Source organism: Acanthisitta chloris, unplaced genomic scaffold (assembly GCF_000695815.1).
Source record: "Acanthisitta chloris isolate BGI_N310 unplaced genomic scaffold, ASM69581v1 scaffold11747, whole genome shotgun sequence".
In the NCBI taxonomy this organism is placed as follows: Eukaryota; Metazoa; Chordata; class Aves; order Passeriformes; family Acanthisittidae; genus Acanthisitta; species Acanthisitta chloris.
In genome coordinates, this window is record NW_008684333.1 from 21,770 (window position 1) to 41,792 (window position 20,023).

The 20,023-nt window shown below is 35.1% G+C and overlaps 1 protein-coding gene across 1 annotated transcript in view; it reads right to left on the reverse strand.

Annotated features, from left to right (window-relative positions):
• SIPA1L2 (signal-induced proliferation-associated 1 like 2) overlaps positions 1 to 20,023 on the reverse strand; it is a gene marked incomplete at its 3' end in the record, with an annotated part of 58,984 nt that overhangs the window by 20,055 nt on the left and 18,906 nt on the right. Inside the window, exons 5-8 of the mRNA XM_009079296.1 lie at positions 18,904 to 19,007; positions 12,294 to 12,451; positions 10,217 to 10,793; positions 5,256 to 5,530 (exon numbers count right to left, since the gene is read on the reverse strand). Coding sequence (XP_009077544.1) covers positions 5,256 to 5,530; positions 10,217 to 10,793; positions 12,294 to 12,451; positions 18,904 to 19,007 — 1,114 coding nt within the window. The remainder of the gene's footprint in view (positions 1 to 5,255; positions 5,531 to 10,216; positions 10,794 to 12,293; positions 12,452 to 18,903; positions 19,008 to 20,023) is intronic.

Genomic DNA, 20,023 nt, shown 5'->3' on the forward strand with positions numbered 1-20,023 from the left:
ACCTTCAATAGAGCTAAAGAGGTGAAGCTGCCAATGCCTCCTTCATGAAAATACACTCATTATCATTCTGAGCTTTGTTACTATTCAGTTTTAAACAGAACCTTTGTGTTGGTGATCTGAAAAATAATTTAGAAGCCTCCTAATAGCCACCATGCCTCTACTGTTGTATGAAAAAGAGAAATATGGACAGAAGCTAGATGATCTTCTAGGTCCTTTTCAACCCACAACATTCTATGATTCTATGGATAGAGAGAAGGGGAAAAAAAAAAGAAGCAAGAAGAAAAAAAAAGAAAAAGGAATCTAGAACTCTTCTTTGCATCACTACATGGAGACAATCAGAGCTTTGCTGGGCATTTTGGATTTTTTTTTAGCTTGACAGTAATAACTATACATATAATAAACTTGAGCAATTATAAGAAACTTCTGCAATAAATTCATTCATAACTAAAGGTAAGAAAACCTCAAAGACTTTTTTACATGGATGAGAAATATAGTAAGCATCAGAGAATTGTTTTCAACTTCATAAACTACAAAGTTTATAGTTCTTGTGTTACCCCATTTCTAGGTGGAGACCACATGATACATACATTGCCTAGTTTTCCTTTGTTTTGATGCAATTCAAAATAGAAAAGTATACTTGTACCTTCTTATGTTAGTAGCAGGAGTGGCAATTAAAAGCTTTGGTATATCTGAATTCTGTTTTTACAACCAAAAAGTTCAGTTTCAGGTTTTTCTGCTTTAACCTGCCTCATGCTGTTAGTCAGCAATCCCAGACCTGGTTTCTTTCTAGCTCAGGGGGCTTATGTTTAAAAACCAAAAAATAAGGAATCTGAAGGTCCTACGAACTCTCCCACCAGCTTATGGCAAAACCCTTGTGAGAAGACTTGAACACCACCACACAGTAAGCTCTTCTCCTTCCTAAAAACGTTTTTCCAAACATTCTATATTCTGCTGGTTATCTGCTACCTACAAAAAGCCCCAGAAACACAACTGTCTCATCACATCACAAGGCTGGAACAAGTATCAAGGCTGGAAAATAAGTCATTGCATTTATTCTATTTCTAAGAGTTTGCAAAGTTCAAGAGAATAAAAACAACCTCAAAAGAAATGCAGCAGTACTTAAAAATGGCCCACGGGCAGTTTCAGTCAGTTACTAAAATATTTCCATTTTCAAAATTACCTACAACAGCAGGAAAAGAGTCTCTTACTTGTTCAGATCAACAGTGGCAACTACTGCTGCTACAGCTCTTCAGCTTCTGTTTCTAGCCCAAACTTGGAAATTTTGCTTAAATTTTCTAAACTTCCTAGAAGTTGTTTCTTAAGCAGTTTCTTTACATATATAATGGTCGTTGAACTAAGACAGACACATAGGTTTCAACAGTTTAAAACAGATTTAGAAGTACTTGAATTCCTTGATTGGATTTGACTGATTAAGGACATAGTGTCCTTGAGCACTACTGTGACAGCACCAGTGAAAGCAAATTAGAATGAACATCATTATTCTCCTGTTAAAATGCATATAATTCTAGCTACTGCACTGCAGTACTGTGTAATCTTCACAACAGAAGAACAAATCAACAATTCTGAAGGGACAGACACAGCACAGAAAGAAATATGGCACAAGGATACTTATTCAGATCTGAATACAACGACCAGCCTGTTTGTTATAATATTGCTTCGTCATTTAAAGAATTTATGTTTTAAATGGCAATTTCTTCTTTCTGTCTAAATATCAGCCTGGTGCCAAACAAATAATTTTGATTTCTCAATTTGTGCATGATTATTTAATTGCTGGAGCAAACAGAAAACAGCAAGAGCTTTGTCTCCAGCTCATTAATTTTACAGGATAGTAAAAGAAAGGCCTTATCCCAAGACTGCTTTTGCATATACTGCTATCAAGACTGCAGGTAGAAGGAACTACATTAAGTAATGGAAGGCATTTATTGACCAGAATTTTCTGGTGTCATTTCCTAATCACCCTGTAACATTCAAATAGTTTATTTTCATGCTGACATACATGAATACAAGACAGTTTGCAGAAAAAAATAAACTTGCTAACTGTTTATTGCTAATATTCTCAGTGTGTGCACACATATTTTATTGGGGTTTTTTTTGAAGCATAAAGGGCTGATGGATTGAGGATGATTTGTGAGTAAGCTAATGACAAAAAAAAATAAAGAAAGAACTTGATAAAAGATCTCCACTTCAGCTGATATTTTTCTAAGGGACTGGGACTGCTTTGGAAACAATCTTGCACACTTGAAACTCCTTTTCATTTGAAGGATACAATTCCCAAGACACTCCATGGCACTCATGTCCAATCTGTGTAAACTCACTTCAGATTTTGATCCCAGCATGGAGTCAAGTGCTAATAAGCAACCTAAAGAGAAATTCCTCATTGCTTATTATTCCAAAAACCCAGCAGACAGAGCTAAGCAGAAACTACTCTTTCAAGCAGTGGAAATCAGATAATTATCTCAGAAAATGAAAGACAGGTATTAATGTTACCTGCGTATTTTTCCATGAAACTATGAATTTTGGTTTTTGCTAAAATTATATTTTTGTTATTGTAAATGCACGTAAATTTTTAACGCAACTTATTCTTGCAGAAACAAAGATGAATGTATTTCTATAGCTAGGCACTGCGAGGCAAAAACTTAGTGGCTGAACTTGAAACCCCAGATTGCTGCATTTAAAGTAAAAAACCCAAATAAATTGATAAACTACTCTCAGAAATCAGGCTGAAATACAGAGAAAAAAACCTCAACCAACTGCCAGAAGATCATATACTTTGTAGGATGAGTCAAACTTTCAAGGTTCTTATTTCAGCCTCCAAGTCTACTTTTCTACATGTGTCAGATAGCCTGATGTTCTTAGAAGAAAACCTCCAAAATCAGCTGTGAATAAAAGCAATAATTATTGGAGCATAGATGTGAAACTTTCTCCTACTTTTTAACCATCGTTCTTCTTGACACATTTAATATGTGGTCAAGGGTTGATGGACCTCTAAATATGAAGGGCATATCTGTATGTCCATTTCAAGTGTTATTTGATAATTATTATAGCTACTTGACAGTAAAAAAGTTCTCCCTGGATGAGCTGGCACACCTGCCTTAACTGTTGATCACAGGTATGTGTTCGACACCACTCATGGAGACACCATTCTATTCTATATAGCCATGCATGGACTCTACAAGGACAGTGACATTTCTTGGCAAATGAATGTGGAATGGATTTTAGTTCTCCAGATACTCCTGTTTTACAACCAAAACTACTACCTGCAAATTTTTGAGTAAACCCGACACCAGAGTACAAGAGAGACATGAACATATGGAACAAGTTCAGCAAAAGACTACAAAGGTGATTAAGGGATCAGAGCATCTGAAACGTGAAGAGAGACTGAGAGTGCTGGGACCATTCAGCCAGGCAAAGAGAAGGCTCAGGAGGAATTTTATCAACGTGTATAAATACCTAATAGGGTGCTGAGGAAAAAAGATGACAGAGTAAAACTCTTCAGGGCAGTATCCAGTGAAAACACAGGAGGCAAGATGCAAAATTGAAAAACAGGAAATTCAATTTAAGTGTATGCAAAAACTTTTCCTACTGAAAGGATGATCGCATACTGAAACAGAAATACTGAATTGTTGAATCTCCATCCTTGGAGATATACACAACCCAGTGAACATGTCCCTGAGCTGTCTGGTCTAGCAGACCTTGATTTGAGCACAGGGATTGGACTCAACAACCTTTGGAGGCCTCCTCCAACTTCAACTATTCTCTGTTTGTACGATTCTGCAAGATAAGACATTGCAGAAGGCTCAGCAGTTCAGTAGGAGACAGGGTGATGGATTTGCTCAAGCTTTAACCAGTAAGTAACAGCAATAGGCTATTGTCTTTCTCCAGCTTCTGGTGATTTATACCTTTCTACCTTCTCCTTATTTCACCATTCATTAATACATTTTGCAAAAAATGTCATAGTTCATATTTGTCAACTGAAACTCTCAGTCTTGTCACACAATACCTATGTTGTTTCCTGTCTGCTACGTTTAGATTATAAACATTCAGAATAAGCAAGCTCAAAAGTGTCTGGAGATTAGGCAATCAAAATCACTGATCATATTTTGGGGATATAAAAGGGAAATTGAGGAGCTTTTCTGTTTCAGCAAGAAATTGGTATTTGAGAGAAAACGACATTTCTCTTTTTTTTATACTGGAAAGATGAAGCTAAAAAGAACTTAAAACACTGCTCTTTTTTGTATTTTAGAATAGACACGTAGCTTTTATAAAGAATAGTTTTCCTTACTAAGTAGTCATAGAGTCACTGAAAATGCAAAAACAAATTATAAAGAAGAGCAGCTTTTGCAGATTTTTCCCAGTGTGGTGGCACTCAGTTAGAACTCCTCCTACACAGACCGAGCTCCATTTATCACACTGATCTGGAACTGTAACATTTTACTTCTACAAATGTATCAAAGAAGATAGAAACAATTCATACAGTATGTATTTTTCCATCAGGGCCTATAAAATACACATTTTTACCTCCAATATAATAGGATCAGCTCATTAGGCTCATATTCTGTAAACAGCTTGGAAATGTATACCAAACAACTCAGTGAAAATTCATACCCAGAAGCAGATGGTGAGAATAGCAAAGCTAAGCAAAGAGAGGCTTAATTGCAAATTCCATCCAACTAAGCAAAACCGTGGTATTCTACATTCACAGGCATTTTCTTCAGAAAGGAGCTCAACATATCAACATGCAGGTTGAGGCAGGGGACAGCACTTCTGTGTCATTCATCAGGCCAATGACTACTTGGAGAATTGCCACCAATTAAACAGTATTCGTATACAGTTGGCATCTACTTCACAGTGCTGCACGCTACGTAAAATTTTATTGCTTGTTGTCTTGCCAAAAGCAACACATCTAATGTTTTTTCTGTTAAATTAAAAATCAACAAGAGATTTAAAGTTGGCCTTCTACAAGAAGAGGAGTAATGAAATTTACTCTGGTATGGTTCTCATTTAGAATAAGCCAAAATAACAGTGACTAGACAAGGTACGTGAGCAACAAAGTCACATTATTAATAAAGTTCTAATTTTTCCTTTCTTCTTCTCCACCTCCTAATATTAAATAACGAAAAGTCTTTTGTCACCAGAAAAGGAATATTGAAGAATATAGGAGTCATCCTTTAAGCAGTAGCAGAGAAAAAACCCAAACGGATACAAACGTCACATTGAGAACTGTTGCTCATTACCTTCTAGGTGCTCCATCCTCGTGTGGTTGAATAATCACCACTTTTACTGTCACAGATGTACGTAAAAGGTCAATCATTTGCTCATGAGTCAAAGTTGCCACAGCCACTTTACAGATCTCAACCAGGCGGCTCCCTTGCCGTAGTCCTGCCTTCCATGCAAAACCAAAGGGCTCCACATCTGCCACTATCCCTTCAAAGTTCACGTGGAATCCAAGCTGGCCCAACCCATTTCTCCGTAGGGTCATTTCCGTGGTTTCACATCCTCTGGTCACTATCTAAGGAAGTATCAGATTGTTACGCTGTTGTCAGGACACTTCTTTCAAACACTAAAAAGCATGTATGGCATGACATTATGTATCTTTTATATACTAATTCTAAATTATTTTAACATTTGTGGTTGAATGTAGCTTCCTGCATAAAACAAAATGAACAAAACACTTCATGATGCTAAAAATCTTACATCCCCAGAGCAAGCAGCTGACCCATGTCAAGCTCTTTTCCCCCTGCCCGACATTAACACAATACCATTTATATCTTATCAAAAACTTTACAGCTGGTTTAGTTTCAAACAAAGCAAGAAGAACACTGCCCAGTCAGTCATTTTATTCTTCTTGGCTGACTGCAGGTGTGCATGCATTTTTTAGTCAGTATTAAACAGTATTAAACTCGAGATATAACATGAGCCATACTGAGTGAAGTGCTTCAGTACTAGCAGCTCTTCTTCCTTAAGAACACAGCAATGAAGATAATATTGATTTATTTTGCCTTGCAGTTAGATTCCTAACTAGCACCAGCTCCTGATGTGGACATCACTAAAATGGGATAGGAGTTTTCATGTCACTGGGAAACTTCCATATTCAACAAAAAGTAATTCTGTCATTATACAGAGTAGCCAAAATCCTTCAAATTCAGATTTTGCTAAGCAGGTTCATTTCTATATACTGTGAAACAAGTCCTCAACAGTTTTGCTCTGTAAAAGGTAATCATACAGCAGTCTGTATGCTGGGATACTGCACTGGACTCCGAAGACTAAATTCTAGCCCACGTTACAAGGTGAGTTGGAGAGTTACCCTAACATTTCCTCTTGCCAGTGTCACAAAACCAGTATGTACTTTAGCTTCATTATACAACTGGAACAGTAACTTGACCACTGTGAAACAACTTGTGCAGCCACGCAGACAGATCAGGGATAAGACAGAGCTGAAAAACAGGGTGCTTTTAAAAACAGTACTCCAAAGGGGTGGAGGCAGGGAATGGATGGGACTGTTTCCTTCACTGGTAACTATGATGAAAATACATGTCCATCACTGACAAAGGAACTTAACTTATAGCAAACACTAAGCTGTAAGCTACTTTCATAGTTTCCTTTTTGCGGTTCCTGTTTAGACTACTCCTTTGTCCACAATTATTATAGTCAGGGACGAAAGTCCTAACACCTACTCCCTCCCCAGTCCAATGACCGTGTGGAAGTAATTTGGAGTGTTTGTGTAACTTTTGTCTGCAAGTTGGCCAGTGACTGAAAGTCATGAGTTTTGGTACCTCAGTAAGTTTTAAAGCACTATTGTCTTCATAGACCATTTCTATACGGGTATCTGACACTCAGCAGAAAAAAATTAGAACTTGCACACATGAGAGAAAAGTGTCGCAAACCCATGAGTTATTTCAGATTTGCTGATGTGAAGAAGCTGGTCCATGTTCATGCTTTTAACCTGTGATAAACTGAAGGTAATGAAATACAATTAGCCCTCATTCACTAAGGGGTAATCTTCTATGAGCTATGAAATATTGGAGAAAAATACTGTGAGGATCTTATATTCTGAGAATTTATTGCCTGGAAAATTTAGGTTACTTGAACTGTAGCACTTTGATTCATAAACATTCTAGTTATTTCTAAAGATGTAGGTTTCAAAGTTAAATGGGAAAGCCATTCTTGAGATGTCCAAAACATACTCTGAAGCGTTTACAAAACAATGTTCTGGGATTTCCTAACAAAGCCCCCCAGCTATTTCCTCTGTCATTATCCAGCTCTGAGGATTTGGGATATTTTAGAAACTTTCCTGTTTAAACAAAACTTTTTGTTGTGTTTATAACTGACCATATAGTATTAGAACTACAGAGAATGCTGAAAACTTAACTTTTTTTTCCCCAGATCTTCAGTCATGACTAATTTTCAAAAATATGTTCATAATCTATGAATTAGGTAAGTGAAAATGAAGTTTTCAGCTCTTTGTTAGCTACGCCTCTGTCACAAGTTTCTAAAATATATATTTAGTCATGCAGTAAAAATAAGAACATGCTGTTACAGTTAGGAGCCCAGCTGAGGGATGGAATTTTATCCTTATGTAACTACCTAATATTCTTTGGTGGTGGCAGACAGCTCTTTATCATTATGTCACTATTAGAGATCAGTGCAGAATGAATGCACCAGCTAAAGCATATGGATTTCCCCAACTCAGAGCACTCAAAATCTCTTCAAGATAGTTAAATATTCCGAAGTTAAGATGATTCCTGTCAAAGACTCATCTACTCCCAACGGAAATTATTCCACAAGATCTAGTCCTCCACAATGTCTATCCCCTGAAAGTTGTAGTAATGCCACATTAAACATAGTACTGCTCCACTTCAAAACACGTCGTTCTGCTCACTTGGTGGCTGTTTCACTGATCTTGTGGCTGCTAATGAAGAGCTGTGTTCTCTCAATGCACTTGATACAGATAAAGCTAAAGGACAGAGATCCTCTAAGTCCCATGAAGAAGGTGAAGAGTTTTTTTAATAACAGGATTCTATGGAAATTTTGTCCAGTCAGATTCTTGTCTAATGATCCATTCAGTGTTTCTGTTTAATCTTGTATCACTCTGCCATTCTCTGTTACCCTAAAGCTCAAAACCACTGCTTCTTCTTCCTTCAAACACAGCCCTCCAAATTAATCAGGAGTTTGCTTTTGCTGCTCTTTCTACTTTATGTAACTAGATACTCTCCCCCACAAACACAAACTTGTCTAGACTGACAAATCCCAGCTCTTTTTTCAGTCCTGAACTGATTGATTTTGTACAAACCAAAATCATGGTCTCAGCTTTTCACATCTTTTCTTAATCTGGGTATTCAAATAGGTCTCCTATTCACCTTGCACGATTTAAATCCAGGCAATAAAATGTAGTTATTCCTTTGACAAACTCATCTAGTAGCTGCAACATTTTACTCACTGGTTTTAATAAATGCTTTTACTCATGACTGAAAAGGGTTAATCATCTGGTCACTGAAGATTGATATTACATCACAGTTTGAGCTTTCATCTTTAGCATCTGTTGGCACATGTGGCTGTTGATCTTAGCTGTGTTCTGAGTCACTTGAAAGGTTTTTACAGTATGTATACAAAGTGTGGTATCAGTTTTAAATACTTTTTAGTGTCTGTAATGGTCACCTTCGAGCTTCTATATCAAATGTATATAAGGACTGTAGAAAGTATTCAGCATTATAAACCAATCAGGAAATAACAGCTTTCAAAAGAAAGGAAGCAGCAGGGCAAAAGGAGAAAAATATGAGACAGGAAACAGGGATGAAAAATGCTTTAAACCAATTAATGACATTCTTCAAATGATTCTTTTAATCAATGTGAAAGTTGGATAGGCGGCAGTGAAAGAGAAAAGGCAGCCAGAGTTCATTGGAATAGATACTTGAAGTTCATATTTGGGTAAACATGGCAGTAACTGATGCTAAATTTGAGGCTTAAAACCAGTTTGTCATTATTTAATCCCAAAATCTGAACATAGAGTAAGTATTAAATATAGACACACATTTCATTTTGTGTTTTTAATTACTGAATTTTAAAGATCTACCTTCAGCAACTGGGATATTTCCCTGGTTTGCAAAACCAAGTGAGAAATAGCAAAAGCAACTGTCACTGATGACACCAGAAGTGTTCTACAGAACTTTAAAATCTTGTTTTCCATGTGTGTTAAGAAATTTATATTGTTCATTTAACAATACTTAATGGGAGCACTATTTTTCAGGAAGGAAATACCTGTCTAAGGAAAGTAAAATGGAAAACTTGACTTGAAAAGGATAATATAACAATGCCAAAAAGAGCTTAAAGACATTCACCTCCTGAAAGAGTAATTGTACTTTGGAAGAAAATTATTATTTAGAGCATGATATTGAGCAATGCTAAATGCAACTGCAGTACTACAGAGGCCCTAAAACATCAGCTGAAATCCAGCTGCTCCAGTGTGAAAATGGTAAGGATACTGATTTCTTTTCCATGCTGGGTGTTCTGATAGGAAAAAAATCCCCTAAAACCATCTAAATCACTTAAATTAAGATCAAAGAGTGAAGTGAAACCATGTGATGCAGATGTATCAGCACTTTCACCTTGGAGTTCCTGTCATTTCATTTGTACTGACTGAAATAGTTACAGGACAGTAGTACTGACATCAAGAGTCTGCAAAGCTGTAAAAACTGGCATTAATTGGTCTAGTTTTCTGTACTTCCTGCAATTGGCCAGTATAGAGGAACAAATCAGCAGAATCACCCATAGAAAATTTTCTGCTAATATCCACATGGATTATTAAAAAAAAGTCAAAGTAAATATATTTTACCCATTAAGATTTTGTAGATTTTAAATGAAGGGGTTTTTTTCTACCTACAAAGGTGTGATTTGAGAACAAGCTACAGCAAGAGGAGGCAAAAGCTTAGCCTTTCAGCCCTGATTTCAACACTGGCTCCATCCATGGCCTTGGGCAAGTAATCAGATTAATGTTATCAAATCCTTATCCCTGCAAATGGGTTGATAATGCTTATCTCATATGCTGTTGTGAGGATTACTATTTTTCATGCTCTCTGAAGACTGAAAACACTCCTGAACTATTAGCATAGGACATTTTTAATTATATCTCAAAGGAGATGTAGACAAGTAAACTCTTCCTAAAAAAAAATTGGAATTCCAGTTTACAAACTATACTTACTTCAAGTCTTTGAACAATTTCTCTGATGTCTTCAGTACAATTATCTGCTGCAGACAGAAGAATACATTCTCCTCTTTCATAAAATATTTTGATACTCATTAATCCAGATGTCCATCCAATAACATCTCTGCAGGAGCAGTTAAACACAACATTTTTTGATTCCTTTTCAATCAACATGATAAACTCATTGGAAATTCCAAGGAGAGATTCAATGTCAGAAGACTGGCCAAAATCTCGGGCAATCACATTCCACATAATTGCTCCAATACTGAACAGATGTGCATCTTTCCTTGGTTTCACTTTTTCCTTCTTTTTTGCCCCTAAAGTAATAAAGCTAAACTTTGCTGAAGTATCCACTGTAGCTGTGGTAACAAAATTTTCTGCCAGATCTTTCAAGTATTCTTGACGTGTCCTTGTGGCCATGGCTCGAAATTTTTCTGACTTATGTGCTGCATTTTCAGCATTAATAACTTTGGCTAAAAGGAAGTCCCTAAAGACTGCTGATTTGGGGAAAGTTACTCCTTTGGGAATGGGTGGACCAAATGGGGGTACATCTTTCGACCGTGAAACACCAACACTGGAAATAGAAAAAAACCAAAATGGTTAATTCCCTAAAAAAAGAAAAAAAGTCACATGATAAGCAGAACTGTGATCTGTGCAGCCCATTTACACATTTAACTTTGACATGTCGATTTTCAGACATTTCAGGCAGAAAACTGATTGTGTTGTCTGTTTAAAAATAGCTTTTTTTCTTTCAAATATATAAAGGACATTACGGATGTATTTTACTAACACAAAAAATAACCAAGATGACTTCTTAGGATGCCACTGTCTCCTTTCTTTAATGGAATAGATATGAAATGCATTGAGAGACATAAATGAGAGAAGTATTTTTTAAAATTATTTTTATGTAAGTCTACCATTTTCAGCTGTCAGTTGCACCATCTTAAAAATACGAAATATATAAACAATTTATTTTAATTCTCTGATATTTTGCTACAATTAAGTGAGTTTGGTGGCAAATGTGACTATAATGGAGCATTCTCTGCCTGTTTAAGCTGCCTACTCTATATTAATAAAATTTGAAGATAACTGAAATTCTTGATATAGACAGTTGACAACAAGATATAAGAGAAATAGGAATATTGTCTACTCGATACAATTATACCTCTAATTGATATATATATATATATGGCCTATTTCAACTGAAATAGAATGTCAAAAGACTGTGCAAACTACATACAGCTACTACTAGTTTGACTGAAATGCAGTCACATTGGGATGAGAGACATCATTTAGTAGTAAGAAAAATGTGACTTAGGAAATATCGTGCATTATTAAACACAAACCAGCTACTGAAACAAAATAAAGTTCTAAAAGATAGTTTAAGTTCTAGTAGACAGCTAAAAGACAGTAATATAACACAACATCATGATGCACTGTCATTCTAAACAATGAATAAATAACAATTATATACACTAAACTTGTGTGATTATGCTTCATGTCCTTATTTGCACAATTCCCAATCAGTTCACAAGTATGTTTCCACCTTGGTTACCTTGCTAAAATTCATGATGCAGTGATTTAAATGTGAGAGTTAAGGTCATCTGAAATTTGAGATATTTTTATACTCTCCAAAAGTTCTCATTCATATGATTAAAGGCCATGACTCATCCCAGTGTCATATTGCCAGACTCAGGGATTTATACAGGTTAATAGCCTTCTGAAATTCTTCAATTTAAATCACTTTCTTTGGGAAAGATATCGTGCAATACAGATTCTAAATTAATTTCTATTGCTATGTATGCAAATCTTATCATCACTATCCTGTTAGATCCCCATTTTGTGCCCATAAATCAGCAACACAGAGTACTGCATATACCCATTTAATCAACAAACTGTGCCCCACAACTCTAAATGTGTGTAAGGGAGGCACTGGGTTTTCAAACTCAAAAGAAATGGAGCATAAAGTTTAAGATTATATACATAATATCCTTACACAATACAAAAATGTTAGAAGACACAGTTCTATTGCTGTCTTAGTAACAAACTTTAATAGTTATCAGGCTCTACTCACCTATAACACACATTTTCAGTGCAAGGATTATGCACTTTGACTATGACAAACACATGTTGAAAGTGTGAACGAATATTTTTTGGAGTAAAAGGAAGTGCTCCTGGCTCTTGGAAGACAATGGTAACTATGTCATTTCCTATATGCCTTTTCCTTAGCAGCTAGACAAGAAACATGCATTGAAAAATTAGTTATCAAAAAGTAATTACAATTTTTTTATCTCAGAAAAAAAACCCCACAACAAAACAAACCAAATCAAAATAAATTAAGCATAATTTTTCAGAATTAGCTTTTAATTAATCATATCTGGATAACGACAGACAAAGGATATTGGACTGAACTGAAAAAACATAGGGAAAAGAAATGGAGTTAAGTTTACTAAAATAGTAGTAAGTTATCTCACATCCCCACAATAGTTCTGCATAGTTTCTGCTCATTTCTATTTTGTTCTATGAGAAAAATGTATTTCTCTTTAGTGCATCACTTCAGCAATAAAAAAAATGCTAGATCACTTGACATTTCTCACTATCCAGAGAAATGTACATCAGTTCCCTCTTAACAGTGTAATATTTCTCCACATGAAAGAATATAATATTGCTTCTATTTCTCCATAAAAGTTCTTTTTCCATGTTGCAATTCTATTAAATATTGTTCTTAATATTATTACTTTTTAAAAAAATAGATTATCATGAATATTCGTCACAGATTTTAACAACTGCATACACCTGAGGAACAGAGCTAAGACTCATGGAGGAGCAATAACTATTGGAAACCCATTAATTAAAAACCTGCCACTTGTAGCTTTCATCATCAAAATATATTTAAGGAATAACCTAAAGTACTAAATCACTGTTACAGGCTAAAACGTAGCAAAAACTGCAAAACATGTCCAGCAATAAGGGACCACTACACTCTCTCCCAAAAAAACAACACAGTAAAATAAGGTTTGCTTTCCTCATGGAAGTATATTGCAGCTATACATTTTTTTCCATTTTTTTCTAAGTATCTTTGCTTATAAACCATCCATGTATATCAGCAGACAAAAAAAAAAGAGTAGTCTAGCATGTACTACATTTTAAATATTCACCCAAAGTCTGCCAAAGACCTTGCATTGCCAACTAACAGCATACCGACACTTCAAGCTGTACCTTAGCTCATGTATAACTAAACAGGATATAAGAACAGCTTTATTTGAAAATTTATGACAGAGCAAGTAAAAATTTCTCTATCAAGCTGGTTTTACATACCATAATCTTTCTAATAAAATATTATTTGCTTGTATTTTCTCAGTTCCATTTAAAGTTACTATTACAGCTACCAACAAAAAAAAAAAAAAAAAAAAACAAAAAAAAAAAAAAAAAAAAAAAAAGCAAAGTTGTACATGCTAAAGCCTAAGACCCACAAGTACATTTCATTATAGCTCTTCAAATAACACAAAGGATCATATTCTAAAGGTAGCAAGAAGGGCCAAAGACAATTTTAAAGCACTCACTATCTCTATATTATTTTAAATATAATCAAAAGCCCAAACAGAGACTAAAGAAATAAGACTTCTGATGAAACTTTACAACAGATGTAAGAACAGAAAATAGTATATGGTGTAAGTCATGTGGCTCAGACAAGTTTTCAGTTTTTTAAGACTAAAATCAAAATAACTGCCTCTTTGAGCCATTTAAGACACACAGCCTGTTGTGTACAAATTACAGTAGAAGTACACTCTGTGGAACTGATCACAGAACTGTGTCAGGTATACTTCAATTTGCTGAGTTAGTGAGCCATACAATTAGATCATAGTAGTCCAGCACAAGTTCATGTTTAGACATTATTAGTCTCTCATAGGCTGGAATTTACACCTCAGTTAAATTTGTAAGGAACCTTCCAATTATGAGGTACAGGGTGATTAATTTCTGTCCTTGTTATATAACTAACTGTCCAATTACTCTTTCTTGCTAAAGTGGTTCATGCTCATATATCTCCACAATGCAAATTATGAAAAATTGAATGCAATCCTCTTTAAAATTATATTTATTTCTCAAGACAATCATTGTTTTCAATAGTATTTTCTGCTTTTGTAGACCCCTTTAGGAGGTTCTGCTTGCCATCAGAGGCAGCAAGAATAGCAGTCAATAAGAAGTAAGTTTAGAAGTGTTTGGAATTTTACCTAGCAAATGACTTAGCAAAATTATGGCAGTTTCCATATCCTACCCTTAAACTATTTTTCAAGAGCTGAAACCTCCACAAGGCACAAAAATAGGAAATAGGAAGTCAGGTCATTCTCTTTAAGAACCTTACCAAGCTTGTAGAGATCTGAGTGACTTCTTCAACAATGTAAAATAAAACCAGTGTAACACTTATAAATAATTATCATGCATAAGTGGTCAGTCAACTTCAACACAATGCAAAAGCAAAGCACAGTTGTGGCTGTGCACAGAGTATCATAATGCAAAGAACTTTAGAAGGGAACAGAAGTAAACTGGGGTGAACTGGAACATGGAAAGAAGTGCTCTGGATAGGATAAAGGAACAGGAAAAGAATAAAGTATTGAACGGAGAAGAAAGAGGGATCACATACTTCTCTGGGAAATGTGAGATAAGGATAGCATACTGAAAATGAAAAAGGAATTGAAGGAAACCGGAACTAAGCAAAAAGATTTATAAGAAACCTTTCTCTAGTTTCTATTCTTATAACCTATATCTTCCTCCCAACTTTTACCTCCTAGGTTTTGGGGTTTTTTCCCCCCCAGGTTCTCAGTTTCCCCTTCCTCTCCCATTTTGAGGTCTGCTCAGGTTTGGGGTTTTTGGAGGTTGTATTATTAAATTTTTTTAAATCTGCCTTTCTAACATACTCTAAAGATTCTCATGCCAATGCAGAGCACAACAGGAACTCTCAACAGAGGACACATTACAGAGGACTACTTACAGTAAGGAGACGTCAAACACACTTTGACATCTAGTATCAGCCTAAATTGACATTAGAATATGAAAATGAACCTAATCAAGTTCATTAGGCAGCCAAAAGGAAATCAGTGAAGTGCTATTAAGAGTACAAGACACGCAAAGGGAAGTCCAGTAAGGAAAATATGTTAGAAAAGCAGAATCCATTAGATTAAAATTATTTGCACCAGATTTCAACAACTCAATTCTTAATTTTCAGATATGCATCTCTGAAGAAATGTCTAAAAATTTAGCATATTTACAGGTTATGTTCAGCCTTAAAAATCTACTCACTTAAGTAGAATTAATTGTCTTGTCAAACTGCAAAACAACAAATTCTTGCTGAAACAGTAATGAAATATATTCTTCATTCAAGTAAATAACAGCATTAAGAGTCAAATAAGAAAATCTCCAAACTTATTTTAGTACATTTCTAAAATAAGTGGTTTCAGAAGTTTTACTTCGAATGTGTGTTCTTAACCAGCACCAAATCCAGAAATGAATGGCAAAAGGTCTTTTATTTGATCTGGTTAAACAGTCTGGTATAACCACAAGCTTTGTAACCCAACTATTTTAACAGCAGTTTAAATGCAACAAGTTTATTTCATTATTGCATATCTGTTTCATTTTTAATTTTTCATTAAAACAGATGAAAACTGATTACTTGAACTAATTTGGATTAATCAGGACTGACCACGTGTACACAAGCAGACTGCAAATGTGTGAATGGGAAACTTGCAAGGGAATGATTTGGAAAGGGACATTGCAAAGGTAAAGTTTAAAGGTGAAAACCTTGAACTATGATTTGAAGAAAAGGCCAGTAAAGGAAAAGGAACTGGCCACACCAGGGCTGGTAGCCTTTTCTGTCCTAGGGAAGGAGCAGCTGACTTGAAAGTTCCCAGCCTATGTTGCAGCCAAAGTGAAAATTACCTTGCTCTTTGGATCTCCTGCTGGCTCTAAAACTAGAGGGATGTCCTGATCAGGGACCAAGCAGGGCGTAGTTATATCCTGGAAGAAGCAACAAACAGTTCTGGTGTGGCCTATTTTTGGCTCACAGGTATTTGGAATATAAGCAATGCTCAATGCTTGCTCATTCAAGGTCACTGTTGTAGATGATGAAGAGTGACTCAACACCTTGCCTGGTCACTACCAAACAAGGGACACAGGGAAAGGATGCAACAACCTCATTGCCAGTACATACATAATATGCTAGCAGAAAATAACTGTTGAATAGGGGTCTTCATTGCTAACATAAGTAAAAGGAAAATTACTGTGGTCCCCAACTTCCCCTTCCTTGGGTATGTAGTTAGTGAGCCAAACCCTAAAGAGACAAACAACATTCATATTCCACAGCACCTGTAAGTCTCTGTCTGTCTTGAGCACAACTGATGCAACTGCACCTGTGGTCTTCAGCATCTAAAAAGTCCCAAGGAAGAAGACCTGATTGAATTTTATCCTAGCTTGTGAGAAATAACACTGTTGACACATTTCATACTTCAGTATGTTTTTTGGAACTAAACAGTAAGAGAAGAAAAATAAATTATTATAGATCCCTTTTGCACATTAAGGCTGGCTAAATGCTGGTAATTTGGGTGCACTTGTCATTTCATTAAGACCGTGTCCATGCTGTGCAAACACTGACAGATCTCATCACCTGAAAAATAATGTGGTGGGTCTTCAGATGGGCATACTGCTTGAAAACTTGGAAAACTGCCACATTATTTTGATCCCAAGACAGCCATGAATAACAACATAGCGCTTCTACTAAATATTGAACCTGTTAAAGGGACAATGATGAGAGCTTACTAAAACACTGTGGAAAGGAGTGCTTGTTGCACTGGAGTTAAAACTGAAAGACTTTGCTGTACACAAGAATCAGCACCTGACTATAAAGACACATAAGGAAATTATAAGAATGAAAGGAAGGCACAGGAAGAAGTGAAAGGACAGCAATAGAGGGTGGCTGAGCAACACAGCAGCGCAGCTGACAAACAGCAAAAAACAATGAAAATTGGTGGATCATGGCAAAAGGATTTCCTGTTCTCACAAACAAGTGAAAATCATGAAAGACAACAACAAAAGTAATAAACTCCAAGTAAGGCCATATTTACTGTCAGTGCCTGTGATTAGCTATAAAGTATTAATTTTATCCTTTTATAGCAAGCTCATTCAGTGTATTATATCTTCTTAATAGAGTATTTATATGTAATTTCCAGTCAAAGATTGTTATAACTGATACAGACAGAGTAACTCCTAGTGCATTTACTAAATTAATCCTACATTGTAATAAGGTGTAAGTGGAAGTTTAGAGAAACTGAACAATTGGAAATCAGTTATGAATTTCTGATGCCTTGATTACTAGCTACTGTCTGACATAGCTGAACATTCTCTCTCCTGAAAGCCACACATTTTAAGTGAGTCATCTAAACTTTATATTATTCACATGGTGAAGAGTTTCTGTCTTTTGATTCCTGATTTAGTTTCTTCAAACAACATCTGAATCTTGAGTGTAATGGAGTAAATGTTGTCTTAACTGTTCACTTCAAACAGCTCTTCAAACAGTTCAGAGCTTCATGCACTGACTATCTAAAATAAATAAACACATTATATACTTTATTCCATTTTGATTTTTATTTATCCTTTCTCAAGAATTTCAATAGTTTTATCTTTTCCTTGCTGCCTTGACACATCTCTTTTTCCTCACACAAGACCTATTGACGGGGTAGGCATGAAAGATACAACTCACATATGGTTTAACAAGCAGAAACTCTCTTTTGTGTGCTGTTCAACAGCAAAGTGAAATAGCATCCATATTTCATGACAACCCTCCAAAATGGATGAAATTTTTGTATCTTGCATGACAACGAGAGAATATTCTAAAACTAACTAAATAAATCAACACTTATTTCTGCAGGCCTAGAAAAACAGAGTAGCAGCACAGAAAGTTCCAAACTACCATCAGTCTAACCTATGAGCAAATCTACTGCTTTTCTTATAAGTTTTAATACTGATATATTATACCAAATGTGCTTGTACTTCTTAATTAAGTCACAAGAAATATCTGAGACAGGCAAGACAGAGTAACCTTACTGGTGCACTGCACACTTTGGATGCTGTGCTGGGTTTTAGCCATCCTTAATGCTTTGAGATATTCTGAATTATCACATAAGCAAAGGAAATTCTCTAGTATAACATAAATACACTGCAGTTTTCTGTCTTCACAGACACCTCGAAGGATACAGTTAACCAGTTATTACTAAGCTGACTGATTAACAAACATTTCAAGATCTGTAACAGAAGGATTAAGTGAAATAGTTTTTAAAATCTTATTACACGCATACTTCAATCATAAGACTATTTTCAAGATTCATTCCATTCAATGTTTAAAACATACATAAGGTTTAAATCCAGTCCAAACTGAAAATAACTAATTCACCACAGGCAACATTGCCTTTTAATAATATCAAGAAATAGGAGAGATGGGATAAATTCCTGAATTATACAGAATAAAAATCTTATCAGACTACTGATGTCTTATAATATTTCAAGGAAAAAATTACAATTGAGTCATACTTCATATAAAACAATTCAGTTTTAAACCAATATTATTAAAAAAACCCAACACTCAACATCAAACATTTATAATTTAAAATTACAATGAAAAGCTAAAAACAACATACCTGTTGCCTGTTACTGGGCATGTATGGAAGCATTGTTGATACATGAAACATTAACTCATAATCTTTATAGGTAGTATAGAGGGAATGAGTTCCTGTTGAATCAGCTGAAAATTAATTTAATCGCAAGAAGGTCAGTATATAAGAAAATTCATACTACTTTTTAGGACAGCACTCTTTGAATGCTATGATTTAAATCTATTTAAGCAATTTAAATCTTTTTTTTTCAATAGAATAAAACCAGTTCTCATCAGCTACAGATCTACTCTTCTGTTTCATATTATGATATAGAAGTTTCATGCAGAATATTGCCCAGAGTTTGCAGTCTGAGACCTAAATGATGTAATTTTGAATATACTGGCATTTCATGAAAAAAAATAAAAAATGGAGAAACACTTAGCTATTTGAGTATAGTTTTATATAATACATATTTTCATTATTTAAAGCATTACTAAAGACAATTGACCCATACTTTACCAAAAATAAACTGGCTATTTCATATCTGACACTAAAGAACATACTGCAGATCAGACATTTTAAAAACAGAAAATATGTACATAATACATCACAATTTTATTGGGAATTTTCAGATCTTTGAAAATCATTAAAATACATTTCATACATGATATGAATTAATAGTCTTATTTATTTTATTTAGAAAGTGCATTAATAGCATTTCAAAATGCAAATTAGATGAGTCTTGCACTGTAGTCATAAATTAATCCTTTTTATTCACCTCCTTCAATATGTACAGATTAAGCAGGCAATATGAACTTTAAAAAACTTTAACTTTTAACTTTCATGAACACCCTATTGAGTCAGGGCAACTCCCAGCTTTTCTTCTCTTTTTCCATGTTCGCCCTTTTTGAACATAATTTTATGTTCTCTACACCAATTAACATTCTCTTTCACACATTGCTTAAGGTTTTGGGGCTTTGCTTTGTTTTAAATAGTAACTGTATTCCAAAAAGAAATTAATTGGCCATGTTAGTTCTCCAGTTAAAAGTATATAAATATACACTAAAGGGTAAAATTCAGCAGCAAGCATATTCCATCTGCAGCCCTAAATCTAAAAATATTTGCATGTCTACATAATTAGGAGCACATTCATATTATAACAGGG